This window comes from Tarenaya hassleriana, unplaced genomic scaffold (assembly GCF_000463585.1).
Source record: "Tarenaya hassleriana unplaced genomic scaffold, ASM46358v1 Cleome143, whole genome shotgun sequence".
Classification (NCBI taxonomy): Eukaryota; Viridiplantae; Streptophyta; class Magnoliopsida; order Brassicales; family Cleomaceae; genus Tarenaya; species Tarenaya hassleriana.
In genome coordinates this window covers 197,116-211,842 of record NW_010964852.1, presented here as the reverse complement: position 1 = coordinate 211,842, position 14,727 = coordinate 197,116, and the positions used below count along the sequence as shown (strand labels likewise).

The 14,727-nt window shown below is 43.8% G+C and overlaps 1 protein-coding gene across 1 annotated transcript; it reads left to right on the top strand.

Annotated features, from left to right (window-relative positions):
• Window positions 1-784: 784 nt before the first annotated feature.
• On the top strand, window positions 785-2,389 carry LOC104808430. Its single transcript, XM_010534109.1, has 2 exons — window positions 785-1,257; window positions 1,354-2,389. The coding sequence occupies exons 1-2, from the start codon at window positions 785-787 to the stop codon at window positions 2,387-2,389; spliced, it is 1,509 nt and encodes a 502-aa protein (XP_010532411.1).
• Window positions 2,390-14,727: the final 12,338 nt, after the last annotated feature.

The following is a 14,727-nucleotide window of genomic DNA, read 5'->3' as shown; positions in this document are numbered from 1 at the left end:
TGATCATCAATCACACATCATACTAGTCTTATTATGTCATCATTCCCATAATGACACAAGACTAGGGAGTTAAGTATCATTCATAATGATACATGGATTTCATAACACATCTAGTATGCAAGAACATGTAATGAATCAAATACTCTCATAAACCATAGAAAGTATCAATACATCAAATGTATCTAAATAAAGCTCATAAACAATACATCATAGAGCACTAAACCAACATCTAGGGGTTTAGACTATTGAATCGAGAGATTAGTAGGATAAAGCATGGATAGTGAGGTTAGACTCAGAGGGTTAATCTCTACTTTAGAGCTTGAATTCCCTGAATTGGATAGATAAACCACTGAGTTTGCATCTTTTGAAAGACCTTTGCATGTAAAGCAATCCCGAAGCCTGCAGTGTTTTGCCATTGATAGTTTATCGTTTGTTTTTATTATTTGCTTTTGATACATTCTCATTATTCTCTTATTTTCTCTAGATCTAGATTTGGATTGGAATATGATTCAGTTGTTTACTTGTCCTTGTGTTTGACCCTAATTACTACATACGATCCGTACACTTGCGGTTAATTGTTGAGTCTAGGATATTATTACTTGATAGATTTCTACACCTAGATTGACGACATCAAGTTTTTGACGCCGTTGCTGGGGACAATTTAGGCAATAGGATTAGATCCTATCTAGTCTGGATCTTGTTTATTTTTCTTTTTCTTAAGTGATTTCTCACGTTTTCTTGGTTTGTTGTTGTTTTTCATTTGGTGCACAGGTTTTTCTAGTGCATGACCAGGAGTGCTGGGACATCAGACCTAGTACCTCCTGATCGTGAGCTCGAAAGGACCGTTAGATACATCCGGCGTCAACGAAGACAAATGGAGAACGACCGAGATTTCGCTCTTCACGATGGTGTCGAGGGCAATGCTAACTCAACCTTTGCACAGTACAACACGGCTAAGCACACTGAGCTTTTGGCTGGTATTCGACTACCGGCCATCGACATGTCTAGTTTCGAGCTGAACCCGTCTACTATTCAGATGTTGGGCAATAATTCTTTCCGGGGTAGGCCGAACGAAGACCCGAACGCACATCTAACTCGCTTTAAGATGATGTGTCGTTCTATCAAGAGAGATAACAGAGTGACAGAGAATACACTTCGATTGATTGCTTTCCCCTGGACTCTCTTGGATGCTGCTTTGGAATGGTGTTACGATCTGACACCCGATTCCATCCACACCTGGGAACAGCTGGAAGTGCAGTTTATGTCAAAAAAATTTCCCAACTCACTGCACTCAAGCAGCTCTTTCTGGCATTCATTCATTCAAGCAGGATCATGGGGAAAGCCTTTATAAAGCTTGGAAGAGGTACAAAGGATATTAGAATCTTGCCCTCATCACGGGCTTGACAAGAACTACTTTATCAACACCTTCTTCCGAGGACTCAGAATAGATACCAAGACTTTGATCCGAGCTTCGTGTGGTGGGAGCATCCAGAACAAGTCATTCGCTGAACTAGAAGATCATATTGAGATGATGACCCAAGAAGAAGACGCCCCGAGCGAGTACTCTAGAGATCCGCCAAGGGAATGCAATGATCAGACCATACAGATGGTTCTTGAACAATTGGCTGTCCTCAATGCTAAGCTCGAAGATTCCAACCGACCCTCTAGGACCAAGCATTTGATGCCAACACAAGAGGAGCTTGGTATGTGCGCATTGGATGAGAGAGTCGAAGGTGTGAACTACGTGGCCAATAACTCCTACCCGAACACGTACATTCCAGGGTGGAAGAATCATCCCAATCTCTCCTACAAGTCAAACAATGTGGAGAATCCCATGCCGAACAACTTCAAAGCATCCGACAACTCGAACCAGAGGATTCCTCTCAGTTTTGCTTTTCAATCCAGGGGTCCTAATCAAACGTCCAACTACAGAGCTCCGGGGCAATCCTATATTAATTCCACACCTCCAGGTAATCCTGAATCCAACCCTGATATGCACACTTTGCTTATACAGTTTATACAGAATCAGAAAAAGACAAATCAGGAATTTCGAGCTCAGTTCGCAAGCATCGATGCTCACTTCAAGATCATAGACAACCATATCGCTCAGCTAGCATCAGCCTCTCAAAGACCATCCGGATCTCTTCCAGGTAAACCTGAGACTAACCCCCGTGAGCATGTCAATGCGATTACTTTGAGAAGTGGTAAGCAGGTAGACGTTGAAGACCGACCGATGGTTGAGCGAGGAAAAAGCTCGAAGACTGTAGTTGTAGACATCACCGATGATGAACCTGAACTGGCTTACGTGCCTCCTCCTCCTAGGCCACCACCAGTACCATTTCCATCTCACTTGAGGAAGCATAACGAAGACAACCAATTTGTCGAATGACAACACGGTCCGTGTCAATTCTCTGAGCAAAACTTCACTTTTTTCAGCACGGACACAACACGGCCGTGTCGAATGTAACACGGTCTGTGTCGATTCTTCAACTCGAACATGCTTGACAGATTTGCTCATAACTTTCTGCTCCAATGTCGGATTGTCTTCTTGCATTATCGATCTTCAAGAAGCTGAATGTGGGTGAGCTAAAATCCACTAGAATGACTCTTCAACTTGCCGATCGTTCCATTAAATACCCTGCTGGGATACTTGAGGATGTGCCACTGAAAGTTGGGAACTTCTATATCCCGGTTGACTTCGTGGTTCTCGACATGGACGAAGACTCTAAGGTACCTATAATTCTTGGTCGTCCATTCCTTAACACTGTAGATGCTATCATTCATGTTCGAGCAGGTCGACTCACTATGAAGATTGGCGATGAGACGGTAGAATTTACTCTGGACAAAAATCTAAAGCAACCGTCATCTATAGACACGATCGTGTCTAGCTCGTCACACGATCGTGTCCGAAGCCACAATGATGTATGCGCGAATCAGCCATCTGACCCGATCGTGTCCCTTTTGCAACATGATCGTGTTGACGGTACATCAACTTCTGGAAAAATTCAGCAGTTTGACCCGATCGTGTCATCCCCACCACATGATCGTGTCTCATCCTTGATCCAGAAACGAAAGCACATGAAGTTGACCCGATCGTGTCTACTGCGCAATACGATCGTGTCCCAGCGCTGATCCGAAGCTCAAAGTTACAGATGACTCATCCGATCGGGTCTCCCATTTCCACACGATCGTGTCAGGACCTTAATCTACCACATGACTCGTTTTCATCTCACATGGGCATTCACGACCCCTCTCACTCAGTTAAACAGGTGACTACCCTATCAAACCATTATGCTCATATACTTCATGATCCAGGTTAGCTAATGACCTTAAACAAACGCTTCCGGGAGGCAACCCGAGGTCTCAGGTTAGTCTTTTTCTCTCCTTCTCTTTTTCTTTTTGCATCGGATATTGGTTTGTGTTTCTTATCATCAGGTTGAGTTTTAATGAGGAGCTATGAGGAGACGAGGAAGCTAGCTATGCGATTGACGTAGGCAGACTTAAGTGCGAGTGAACGAACATTGCGAGCTAAGTACTCTTTTCCCTTTTTGATTTGCTTCTCTTTTGACTCATCTTATTGGTTGCCTCTATTAGACGAGAATTGACACCGAGGACGGTGTCCAGTTCAAGTCTGGGGGAGGATTTGTCTAACGCCAAACCATATCCATATAGAGTAGTGTTGCATGTATTTTTGTCTTTTATTTTCACTTTTTAGTTGCATGTGCATATAGGATGTATTAGGATCATATAGTTTGTTGTTAGAATTGTGCATTCTCATATAGTGTTTAGGACATATAAAATCACGTGCATAAAAACGTTTTGAGCATTGATGTGATGATCTATGGCATGAGAGAGTAGAAACGTCCTGAAAACATTGTGATCCGTTGAACATGGTTATGTTTTGTTGAATTGATTGCTTGATCTTTAGGATTGTCTAGAATGGCTTGTGGGATAGAAATCGCTGGTTGGAACCCATGGGACCGATGTTGTCTAGCCAGGTAGAAAAGTTTCTATAAGAACCTTTCCCATGTTTGCTGAAATCGGTAAAGTTTGTTATCAAATGCATTCTTATTTCTTCATGTGCAGAGAAAGATAGTGAGCATCTCGACACTCCGCTGTCATTATCTCGTCAACGAAAATCGTTCGAGGATATGAGTGCATCGATTTGATGGTTCGGTCTAAGTTGTGGGTCGGGTTATCCAATAAACAAAATCGAAAAAAAAAATTGATTAGGAACCCTTCAACTTCAATGTCCTAGGAACCCAAGATGCTAGCAAAAGATAAAAAAGAGAGAAAGTCTTGCTAGATGAGTAAAAAAGAGAGAAAGAGAAAATGAATGAGTGTCGAAACGTCGGGTTATCCAATAAACAAAATCGAAAAAAAAAATTGATTAGGAACCCTTCAACTTCAATGTCCTAGGAACCCAAGATGCTAGCAAAAGATAAAAAAGAGAGAAAGTCTTGCTAGATGAGTAAAAAAGAGAGAAAGAGAAAATGAATGAGTGTCGAAACCGTAGACTAGATACGATTAGGTAGAATGGTGTAATAGGTTCGAGAAACATGCTTGGTAGATGATTGAAGTTCTTGGATTGGTTCTAGGTAGCGGTATAGATCCCATGGCTAGGAAAGATTATCCTTTAGAGAGAGAGATCATACTAGACAGACTTGATCATTGTTCACGGGGATCTAGGTCGGATAGAGGTTTCGCTCTCGATTATCATTTTGAGTTATGTCATTGTTTCACCCTTCTTTTTCAGATCGTTTTTCACGGAGTATTTGCTCGAGGACGAGCAAAGGTTTAAGTTTGGGGGAGTTTGATAACACGTATTTCGGGTGATGTTTTGATATAGGATATCTAGCGTATTTCACTCGATTTTATATATTTGTAGACATTCTAGGGCACATTTGGCTTCGATATTGGTTGGTTGTGTTCTTTGGTGTTTAAACAGGAATCCACACATAAAGAGAGCAAAAGGAGTGAAAAACATGGAATACGGAACATCACGGACGAACCGGGAACATTTGGAATGTCTCCAGAGAAAATGTGAAGCTCAGAAAACGTCGGATCTTGCAAGTCCAATAACTTTCACTCTACAAGTCCATATCAAGCATTCTCTACATCATCGGAAAGCTCTCTTCGATATCTACGCATAGACGCCAAGATCACTGATAACTCCTAATTCTCTCTATATTTCCAGGACGTTTTTATAGGATTTAGACGAGGATCATATTCATTTGTAGGCATTATAGGCGTGTTAGGCCACGAAACTCGGTTTGGTTGTGTTCTTATAGGATTACAGGCCTCGGACGCGATTTGTGTTGGTTTAGTGCTCTATGATGTATTGATTATGAGCTTTGTTCAGATACATTCGATGTATTGATACTTTCCATATGTTTTTTTATGAGAGTATCTTGTTCATTACATGTTCCTGCATGTTAGATCTGTTATGAAATCCATGTATCATTATGAATGATACTAAACTCCCTAGTCTTGTGTCATTATGGGAATAACGACATAATAAGACTAGTATGATGTGTGATTGATGATCACATAGATGATCATAGGTATTGGATACGATCACAATCATAGGTATTCGTTGCAGAACGGAATACTAGACTGACCCGCATGAGATTGTCACATGGACTAGCGTCATGACTTGAATCTCATACGACGATTCCATGATTGGATCCTAAGACCTGAGATATCTACAGAATCCAACATGAGGAGTTGCGTGCTTTGATTACGTCAAACGTCCTGCGTAACAGGAGGACTATAAAGGCGTGTATCAGGTACGAAACGAATCATGTACTGGATTGTAGATAGTCAAGACGGGATTTGTACCTCTCGTAAAAGAGAGAGATATCGCTGGGCCCCTCGTGTGAGCAAGACTGTAGAAATGTGTGGCCGCACTATAGACGAACATCGTCTATTTCAGACAGTCGAACTCAGTAAACGAGAAAGCAGTCGAATCAGATAAGGTGGCTTGTCCATGCCTTATGTTCGACATATGATATCGCGATACAAAAGGATCATCAGTCGGAAACTCTATTCGAGATAGGTAGTTATAGTGTCTTGCTAGAGACCGCCTATGACTTGTATTCCCGGAATGGAGATTCTGTGTTTTACTGCTATTCCGGATGAGCCTACAGGGTCACATACAATAGGGATGGACAAGTACGTGTGCTAAATTATCCCGATTAGGAATCCTAATTGGATTGAGATTCCTAATTGGAATATGAATCCTAATGGGATTAGGAATCCTGTTATGTATAGGAATCCTAATGAGATTAGAATTCTATTACATCTAGGAAATCTAATGAGATTAGAATTCTAATAGGTTTAGGAAACCTAATTAGATTAGGATTCCTAGTAATCTATTCCTTGTCAAATTAGGATTTTTGGAAAGTCTATATAAGGAGAATGTCTTCTAGGGTTTTAGGTGAAGAAAAAAAAGAAAAAAAAAAGAAAAATAAAACCCTAAGCCTCCAAAAACCTTTCACACAAGAGAGATCAAGATCTCTAGTCCTAGCAGACAAGTTCCAAGGTGTTGGAATCCATCCCGACGTGTGGATACGTGTAGAGGGCGAGGTATTCTTCCTGCCTAGAGTGATCGGACGAACAGATCAATTGATACAGGCCCCGGATCGATTGAGGTAAGCGTTCTAACGTTTCTATGATTCAATAGTAGCATGGTTCTAGGGTTTCATTAAAATTTTTGTTTTATATCCGCTGCGCAAACCCTAGAATCGATCTCTTAGGAATTAGAGTCGCTCATGAGATCCTAGAAAACCCAACAGTGGTATCAGAGCCTGGTTGCTCTGTTTTGATTTCATAGAAACCGATCACACATGTTTTAGGATTTGAATTGTTTGAATCCATGTTTGCTTTGATATCTATGCATGTTTGATGATTGAATCTAGTGTAGATTGCATGTTTCATGTTGCATAGAGAGCAGGAGTTCGAATTTTGGGTGTACAGAAGAATTAGGTTCAGTTTCGGGTCTGATCGGGGCTGAAAACGCGGGGAAACGTGATCTGATCACGGAGAACTACCCTAGACCGTCCGTTCTGGTAAGCCGGAACGAACGGTCCAAGGGTGACGGACTGATTGACACAGAACGGAAGGTTGGACCGTCCGTTCTGCCATGCAGAACGTCCGTTCTACTAGGCAGAACATCCGTTCTGACTTTTGCAGTCGAGACCGAACGTTCTGCCAAGCTTGGAACGTCCGTTCTACCTCCAGAACAGACGGTCCGAAGTCCAGATTCTGAAAATTTCCGTTTTCGAGGTCCGATTACACAATCGTTGCATAATCTGATCAACTATAACTCAAATAGACATGATTCATTCTTATGGATGGTCAATAGTGAATGAATACATGTAACTTAATCAAGATATAGTATATGCTTGATTGAGTGGGAGCTCCGAGATTGGGATTACATAATCGAATGGATGGACTATTCGGATTATGAACAATCGTTGCACAGAAACCGATTAGATCTAGAAGCTCTATAAGTAAAGCACTTGTCAAGGCCTCGATCGTACGTGTCATGGGCCATGCCAAAGCTGGGTGTACCGTATTATCTTGGTGAGGCAAGATGGAGAAATGGTGGTTCTCATAGCTTGAAAGTAGATGCTTGATCTAGGTGCGGTTTCGAAAATCCCTTATTCATGTAATGCTAAGTGTGTACCTCCCATTACTAGAGCGCCTGTCAAGGCATCGATCATCCGTAACACGGGTCATGCCAAAGCTGAGCGTGCCGGATTATCTTTGTGAGGCAGGGTAGGAAATCGTGGTTCCTACAGCTTGAATATGGTTTATCTTGGGTTGAGACCGAGTCAGAACGTCCGAGTCAGAACACCCCGAGTCAACATGCCCGAGTCAGAAGGCCCGGGTCAGAATATTGGGCTGGGCCGAATTTCTAAAACCCCGTTTTGACTCGGTCGAGTCAGAGTACTGACTCGGTCCGAGTCAAAACCCAGAAAAAGCCCAGATTCGAATTTTCAGAATTTGAACGGGAGTAGGTCTTCGGGAGCGCCGCCTAGGGTTGATAAAAGGGCCTACAGACGTCCAAGAAGAAGAGACAAACTTTATACAGACTTTGGAGAGCTTTGGTGAGAGAAAGAGGAGTTTTACGGGATTTCGGGAAGAAGAAGGAGAGTTGGAACGTGAAGATCGCTTGCTGTCGACATGAGTCTTTCTTCTCCCTCTTTTGTTTCTGTTTCCAGTTTTGCTCAGTGTTTTTCCATGAACCGTGAGTAGATCCACGGCTGTGGGTTAGGGATTCGTTTGTGTTTTGGGTATATTTGAACCCTAACATGGTTGCGATTTGGATTTGTTTCGGTTTTATCGATTTGTGCTTTATTCAATTGGTGTTTGCTGACCCCTTGGCCAATTGTTTTAGATTCTGAATCACATAGGAATATGGGTTTGGTTTCGGATCAAAATCGATAGAATAGATCGTATTATTCACATATGAATATGGTTTGATCGATCTAGGATTGATGATAGCGTTCTTCATGCATCTAGTTTGATTAATCACATAGGGATATGGATTTAGAGAACTGTAGATAGTGAGTTATATGTCGGAAGGTGATTTCTCTATTTTTGCTTGACGATTCCCGAATACAGATTCAATATCGTGATTCTCGCATGCTTAGCATATACCCATACACGCGAATACGGTCCCGACACCCATGGTCATCTTTGCTTGATTGTTGCACGTTTTTATTTGCTTTCTTATTTTAGTTATTTTAGATTCCACATACTTCCACCATTACTTTCACTTACTTGCTTTGATTTAGTTTCGATTAGGGTTTAGATTTAGTAACCGGTCCTTGTGTTCGACCCCATGTTACGACTATCCGTATCCTTGCGGTGAGTTGTGAATCGGATTATAGATTTTAGACTCGGTACACACGTATCAAGTTTTTGGCGCCGTTGCCGGGGACTGGTTAGCCTATTTCTAGGTTTTTATTGATTCTAGATCTTTGCTTGTTTTCTTTTTCTTTTTCTTTTTGTTTTTCTTTCTTTGGTTTTTGTGGATTCACTTGGTCTCGAGTTCTTCTTTTTCTTTGCGGTTTGCAGGGTTCTAGTGCATGATACGGAGCTCTACTCGGAGAGAAGACCTAGTCTACGATCCAGAGATTGAGCGTACCTTGAGAGATATCCGAAATCAGCAGAGAAGAAAAGCTATGTCGAGGTCAAGTAGTTCGCACGACCATGCGGTTCATGATGAGGAGCATCGAGAGAATCAAGAGCACATGAATCCGCTCTACGATCAGCAAACCGAGGGCGAAGCTACTTACGTTGCAGAGGAGACTTTGGGTTCTTACATTGCACTGAAGCACACCCAACTCCTATCATGCATCAACAGACCGCCCATAGACAGTTTTGAGTTACCGCCACAGTGCATCACGATGTTTAGTCAGGCGAGTTTCAGAGGACGGCCTACAGAGGATCCCATTGCTCACTTGACTCAGTTCAAGATGTTGTGCATAACAGTTAGGAAGGCACGAGGGATGACTATTGAAGATGTATACTTGGAGGCCTTTCCTTTTTCACTGATGGACCGGACAAGAGATTGGCTCTACACTCTTGAGCCAAACTTGATTACGACATGGGAGGAGCTAGAGGAGCAATTCATGGCGAAATACTACTCCCCAGAGAAGACCCGAGCTGCACAGAGAGCCATACACAGCTTCACTCAGAAGAGTGACGAGAGTCTATACGATGCATGGGAGAGATTCAAAGGCTATCAGCGCCTTTGTCCACACCACGGCATGGATAAGCGGCTATTGCTTTCCACATTTATCCACGGACTGAGAGATGATACTAGAGCATGGATGGATGCAGCTTGTGGAGGGAGTGTATACGACATTCCCTTTGACACCCTAGAGATGCAGATTGCGAAGATGGCTAAAGCAAGAGGGATGTCAGGAGATAGCATCAGACGCTCTATAGGACGGGTAGATTTGGGTGAGTCCGCTGCTTTGAAAGTGGTTATGTCTGATTTATCGGCGATCAAGCAGTACATGGGGACTCAAGAATACGTCTCACCCGCCAAAAGTCCAGCCTGGCATGTTTCTGGTTGATCATGCCACATCAGAGGAAGAACCGATTGAGGACATCAACTACATTGGAAGGAATCAGTACCAGATTCCTTCTAATCTCTACAACCCGAACGCGCCTAGGAATCATCCAAGTTTCTCCTACGGAAATCCGAGCGGAGCATTGAATGCACAACAGCAGGGCGTTTCCAGAATCCCTCAGAATCCCCCGGGCTTCACTCAGTCACGTTTTCAAGGGCAGAAACAGGGATATGCGCAACAAAATCCAGGATATGGGCAGCAGAATCAGGGTTACCGAGCACCTCAACCTGCAAAGAACGATAAAGCGGACATCAAGACGATGCTTGCCCAACTAATGCTCGATCAAAAGACATCATTTACGGAGCTGAAAACCGAGGTACAGAGCATAAGGGCAAGGCAAGACACCTTTGAGAGGAGGCTTGACGGGATGGATGCACATATGAAGCTAGTGGATACACAGATCGCACAGCTTGCATCACAACCCTCTAGGCAGCAGGGCACATTTCCTGGGAAGCCCGAGCCAAATCCACGAGAGCATGTAAACGCTGTTGAGCTGAGGAGTGGAAAGAATCTGCCAGAGACAGTCCCTGCGGAAAAAGGGACGACGTCTAGATACACTGCCGAAGAGAAAGGAAAAGCCATAGCAGATGAGACACCTCGGGTGAATGCAGAGGAAGCCGAAATGCCATACGTCGCTCCTCCACCTAAGGTACCACCCATTCCTTTTCCTTCTTGATTGAAGAAGCATGTTTAGGATACAGAGTTCTCGAGATTTGCTGATATGCTTTAGAAGCTAGAGGTTACTATACCGTTCTATGAGGCTATGCTGCAGATACCCTCTTATTCGAAGTTTCTGAAAGACATCTTGACCAAGAAAAGGGTAATTGGGAAGGAGACAGTAGCCTTGAGCACAGAGGTGAATGTTGCGATTCTACAGCATGAGTTGCCACGGAAGAGATCAGATCCTGGTAGTTTTTCGATTCCCTGCAAAATCGGAAACATTGCGATAGACCGTGCATTGTGCGACCTTGGTGCTAGCGTCAGTTTACTACCGTTGTCCATTTACAAGAAGCTTAATATTGGTGACCTTAAGCCGACACGGATGGCGCTACAGCTAGCGGATCGATCTGTTAAGTATCCCGCAGGTATTCTCGAGGACGTTCCGTTGAAAGTCGGAGATTATTATGTCCCCGTTGATTTTGTTGTCTTAGACATGGATGAAGACTCGAAGATACCGATTATTTTGGGTCGACCGTTTCTGAACACGGCTGATGCAGTTATACACATCCGAGCTGGTCGTCTTACCATGAAGATAGGTGATGACATCCACTACCGACTCAGCGTGTTATGTTGATGTACACGAGATCTTGACGCAGGAGGTCTTTGATCAGTTCCGAGACATTGATCCACTTGAAATATCCCTCCTGGCATCAGATGCGAGTATATACAACAATTGGGAGGATATTCGGGAGCTCACACAGGCGTTAGACGATGAAACCGAAGAGAAATTCGAGCTTCTGTATTCTGACTCGGACCGAGTCAAAGCTTGACTCGGACCGAGTCAAGTCGCTGGAAGACTTCGAAGCTTTGTTAGCTTCAGACTCGGTGTCGCAGAGTTCTAACTCGATCGAGTCAAGTGTTGACTCGATCTCCTTTCATTCTGACTCGGACCGAGTCAGTTCTCTGAGCAAGCCAATTTTCACCACCGACACCGAGCCAACCCGGAACGTCTCCGAACCCTCCACGACGACTACTAAAGACGTTCTAGAGCCCAGAGAACCGTCACTTAGCACGGGGACGCTGAATAAAGCTGATTGGAGTTTAGAGAACGCCCCGAAGGTGGAGATGAAGCCCTTACCCGAAGGGCTCAGGTATGTTTTCCTTGGACCTAACTCGACTTATCCGATTATAGTGAATGCTGCATTGCTAGAACCCCAGGTGGAACAGTTGAGTGATTTGCTTAGACGTTATAGGGGTGTTCTTGGATATACTTTAGATGATATTAAGGGACTTAGCCCTTCGTTATGCATGCATCGTATCCACTTAGATGATGAGTCGAAATCCTCTGTTGAGCATCAGCGTAGATTGAATCCGACTATGAAAGAGGTAGTTAGGAAGGAGGTCATGAAGCTGTTAGATGCGGGTATTATATACCCTATTTCGGATAGTACGTGGGTGAGTCCTGTGCAGGTTGTATCCAAGAAAGGAGGTATGACTGTGATCCAGAACGAGAAGAACGAGCTTATTCCTATGCGGACGGTCACGGGATGGAGGATGTGCATCGACTATCGTAAGTTGAACTCCAACACCCATATGGATCACTTTCCTTTGCCTTTTATTGATCAGATGTTAGAGAGACTTGCACTCCACTCGTACTTTTGCTTTCTAGACGGTTACTCGGGATTCTTTCAAATCCCCATTCACCCGAGCGACCAGGAGAAGACCACCTTTACTTGTCCTTATGGCACGTTTGCTTATCGTCGTATGCCCTTTGGATTATGTAATGCACCTGTCACTTTTCAAAGATGCATGACTGCTATATTTTCTGATGTGATTGAGGATATTATGGAGGTGTGTTGGGTTTTTCTGGGATCTCAAGAGCGAATCTAATTTCTAAGAGATCAGTTCTAGGGTTTGCGCAGCGGATGAAAAACAAAATTTTGATGAAACCCTAAAACCTATCATGCATGATCTTGTAGAAACGTTAGAACACTTACCTAATTCGATCCGGGGCATGTATCAATCGAAGAACGCGTCTGATCACTGTAGGCAGGAAGAATACCTTGCCCTCTACACGTATCCACACGATGGAAAGGATTCCAACGGTTGGAACTTATCTGCTAGGACTGAAGAACGCTTTCTTCTTTACGCAAGGGTTTCAGGGATCTTTCTCTTAGCTTTCTCACTCTCCAAACCTCTTCCTATGGTCTGAAAATCGTGCCAAAAGAGTTGGGTGGCGTTCTCCAAAGTTGATCCCACTTAAAACCTTAATTAGAGCGAGTTTAGTAAATCCCGACGTCTGGACCGATCGGTCTGGAGCTTTTTGGAACTCTTCCAGCTAAAAACGCCTCCGTTCAAGCAGAAAACATAGCCAGACTGCGATCTGTAGTCATCCGGGTCTGACTGGAAACTAGCATCGGTGTAACCTCTTACAACGAGCTCGTCTTTCGACCCACCGTATACCAAGAACACATCCTTAGTCCTTCTCAAGTACTTCAGGATATTCTTGACGGCGATCCAGTGTGACTCACCTGGATCTGACTGATATCTACTCGTAATGCTCAATGCGTAGGATACATCCGATCGAGTACAAAGCATGGCATACATGATCGATCCAATTGCCGAAGCATATGGAATCCGACCTATGCGTTCTCGCTCATCAGGTGTCGTAGGACACTGACTCTTGCAGAGAACTGTGCCACTGCTCATTGGTAAGGTTCCTTTCTTGGAATCTTGCATCTTGAAACGTTTCAAGACCTTATCGATGTAAGTACTCTGACACAATCCTAGAAGACGCCTCGATCTTTCTCTATAGATCTTTATGCCTAGAATATAGAGCCGCTTCTCCTAGATCCTTCATAGAAAACTGCGTTCCTAGCCAAGACGTAGCGTCTTGCAAGGTAGGAACGTCATTCCCTATAAGGAGAATGTCATCCACGTACAACACTAGAAAAACTACTATGCTCCCACTGACCTTCTTGTAAACACATGGCTCGTCTTCGTTTTGCAACGTCATTCCCTATAAGGAGAATGTCATCCACGTACAACACTAGAAAAACTACTATGCTCCCACTGACCTTCTTGTAAACACATGGCTCGTCTTCGTTTTGCGAGAAACCAAACCTTTTGATTGTCTCGTCAAAACGAAGGTTCCAGCTCCTCGAAGCCTGCTTCAGTCCATAAATGGACCTCTGAAGCTTGCACACCATCCTCGGGTTCCTTGGATCGACAAAACCTTCGGGTTGTGTCATGTACACATCCTCGGTCAACTTCCCGTTAAGGAACGCGGTCTTGACATCCATCTGTCATGTCTCATAGTCATAATATGCGGGTATGGCAAGTAGGATCCTGATGGACTTCAGCATAACTACGGGCGAAAAGGTCTCATCATAGTCAATACCATGAATCTGACGGAATCCTTTCGCCACAAGTCGTGCCTTATATGTGTGCACGTTGCCATCCATGTCTGTCTTCTTCTTGAAGATCCATTTGCATCCGATGGGTTTTATCCCTTCAGATGCATCAACCAGAGTCCATACTTGGTTGTCTGACATGGATTGCATCTCGGGCTTCATAGCCTCGTGCCATTTCTCGGAGTGCGGATTCGCCATAGCCTCTGGGTATGTGGTAGGCTCGTCATGTTCCAATAACATGAGCTCCTCATTCCCAGTCACGAGAAATCCATATCTCACAGGCTCTTGGCGAATCCTGCCTGATCTCCGAGGTTCACTCGTCGAAGGTTGAGTCACAACCGGTAGTGAAATAGGTTGAATATCTTCAACTTGTTCACTCGGCTCAGCGTCTACTTGCTGCTCTCGAACTTCCTCAAGTTCGATCCTACTCCCACTGACTCTTTTGGAGATGAACTCTCGCTCCATAAAAGTCGCATTCCTAGCAATGAACACCTTGTTCTCTG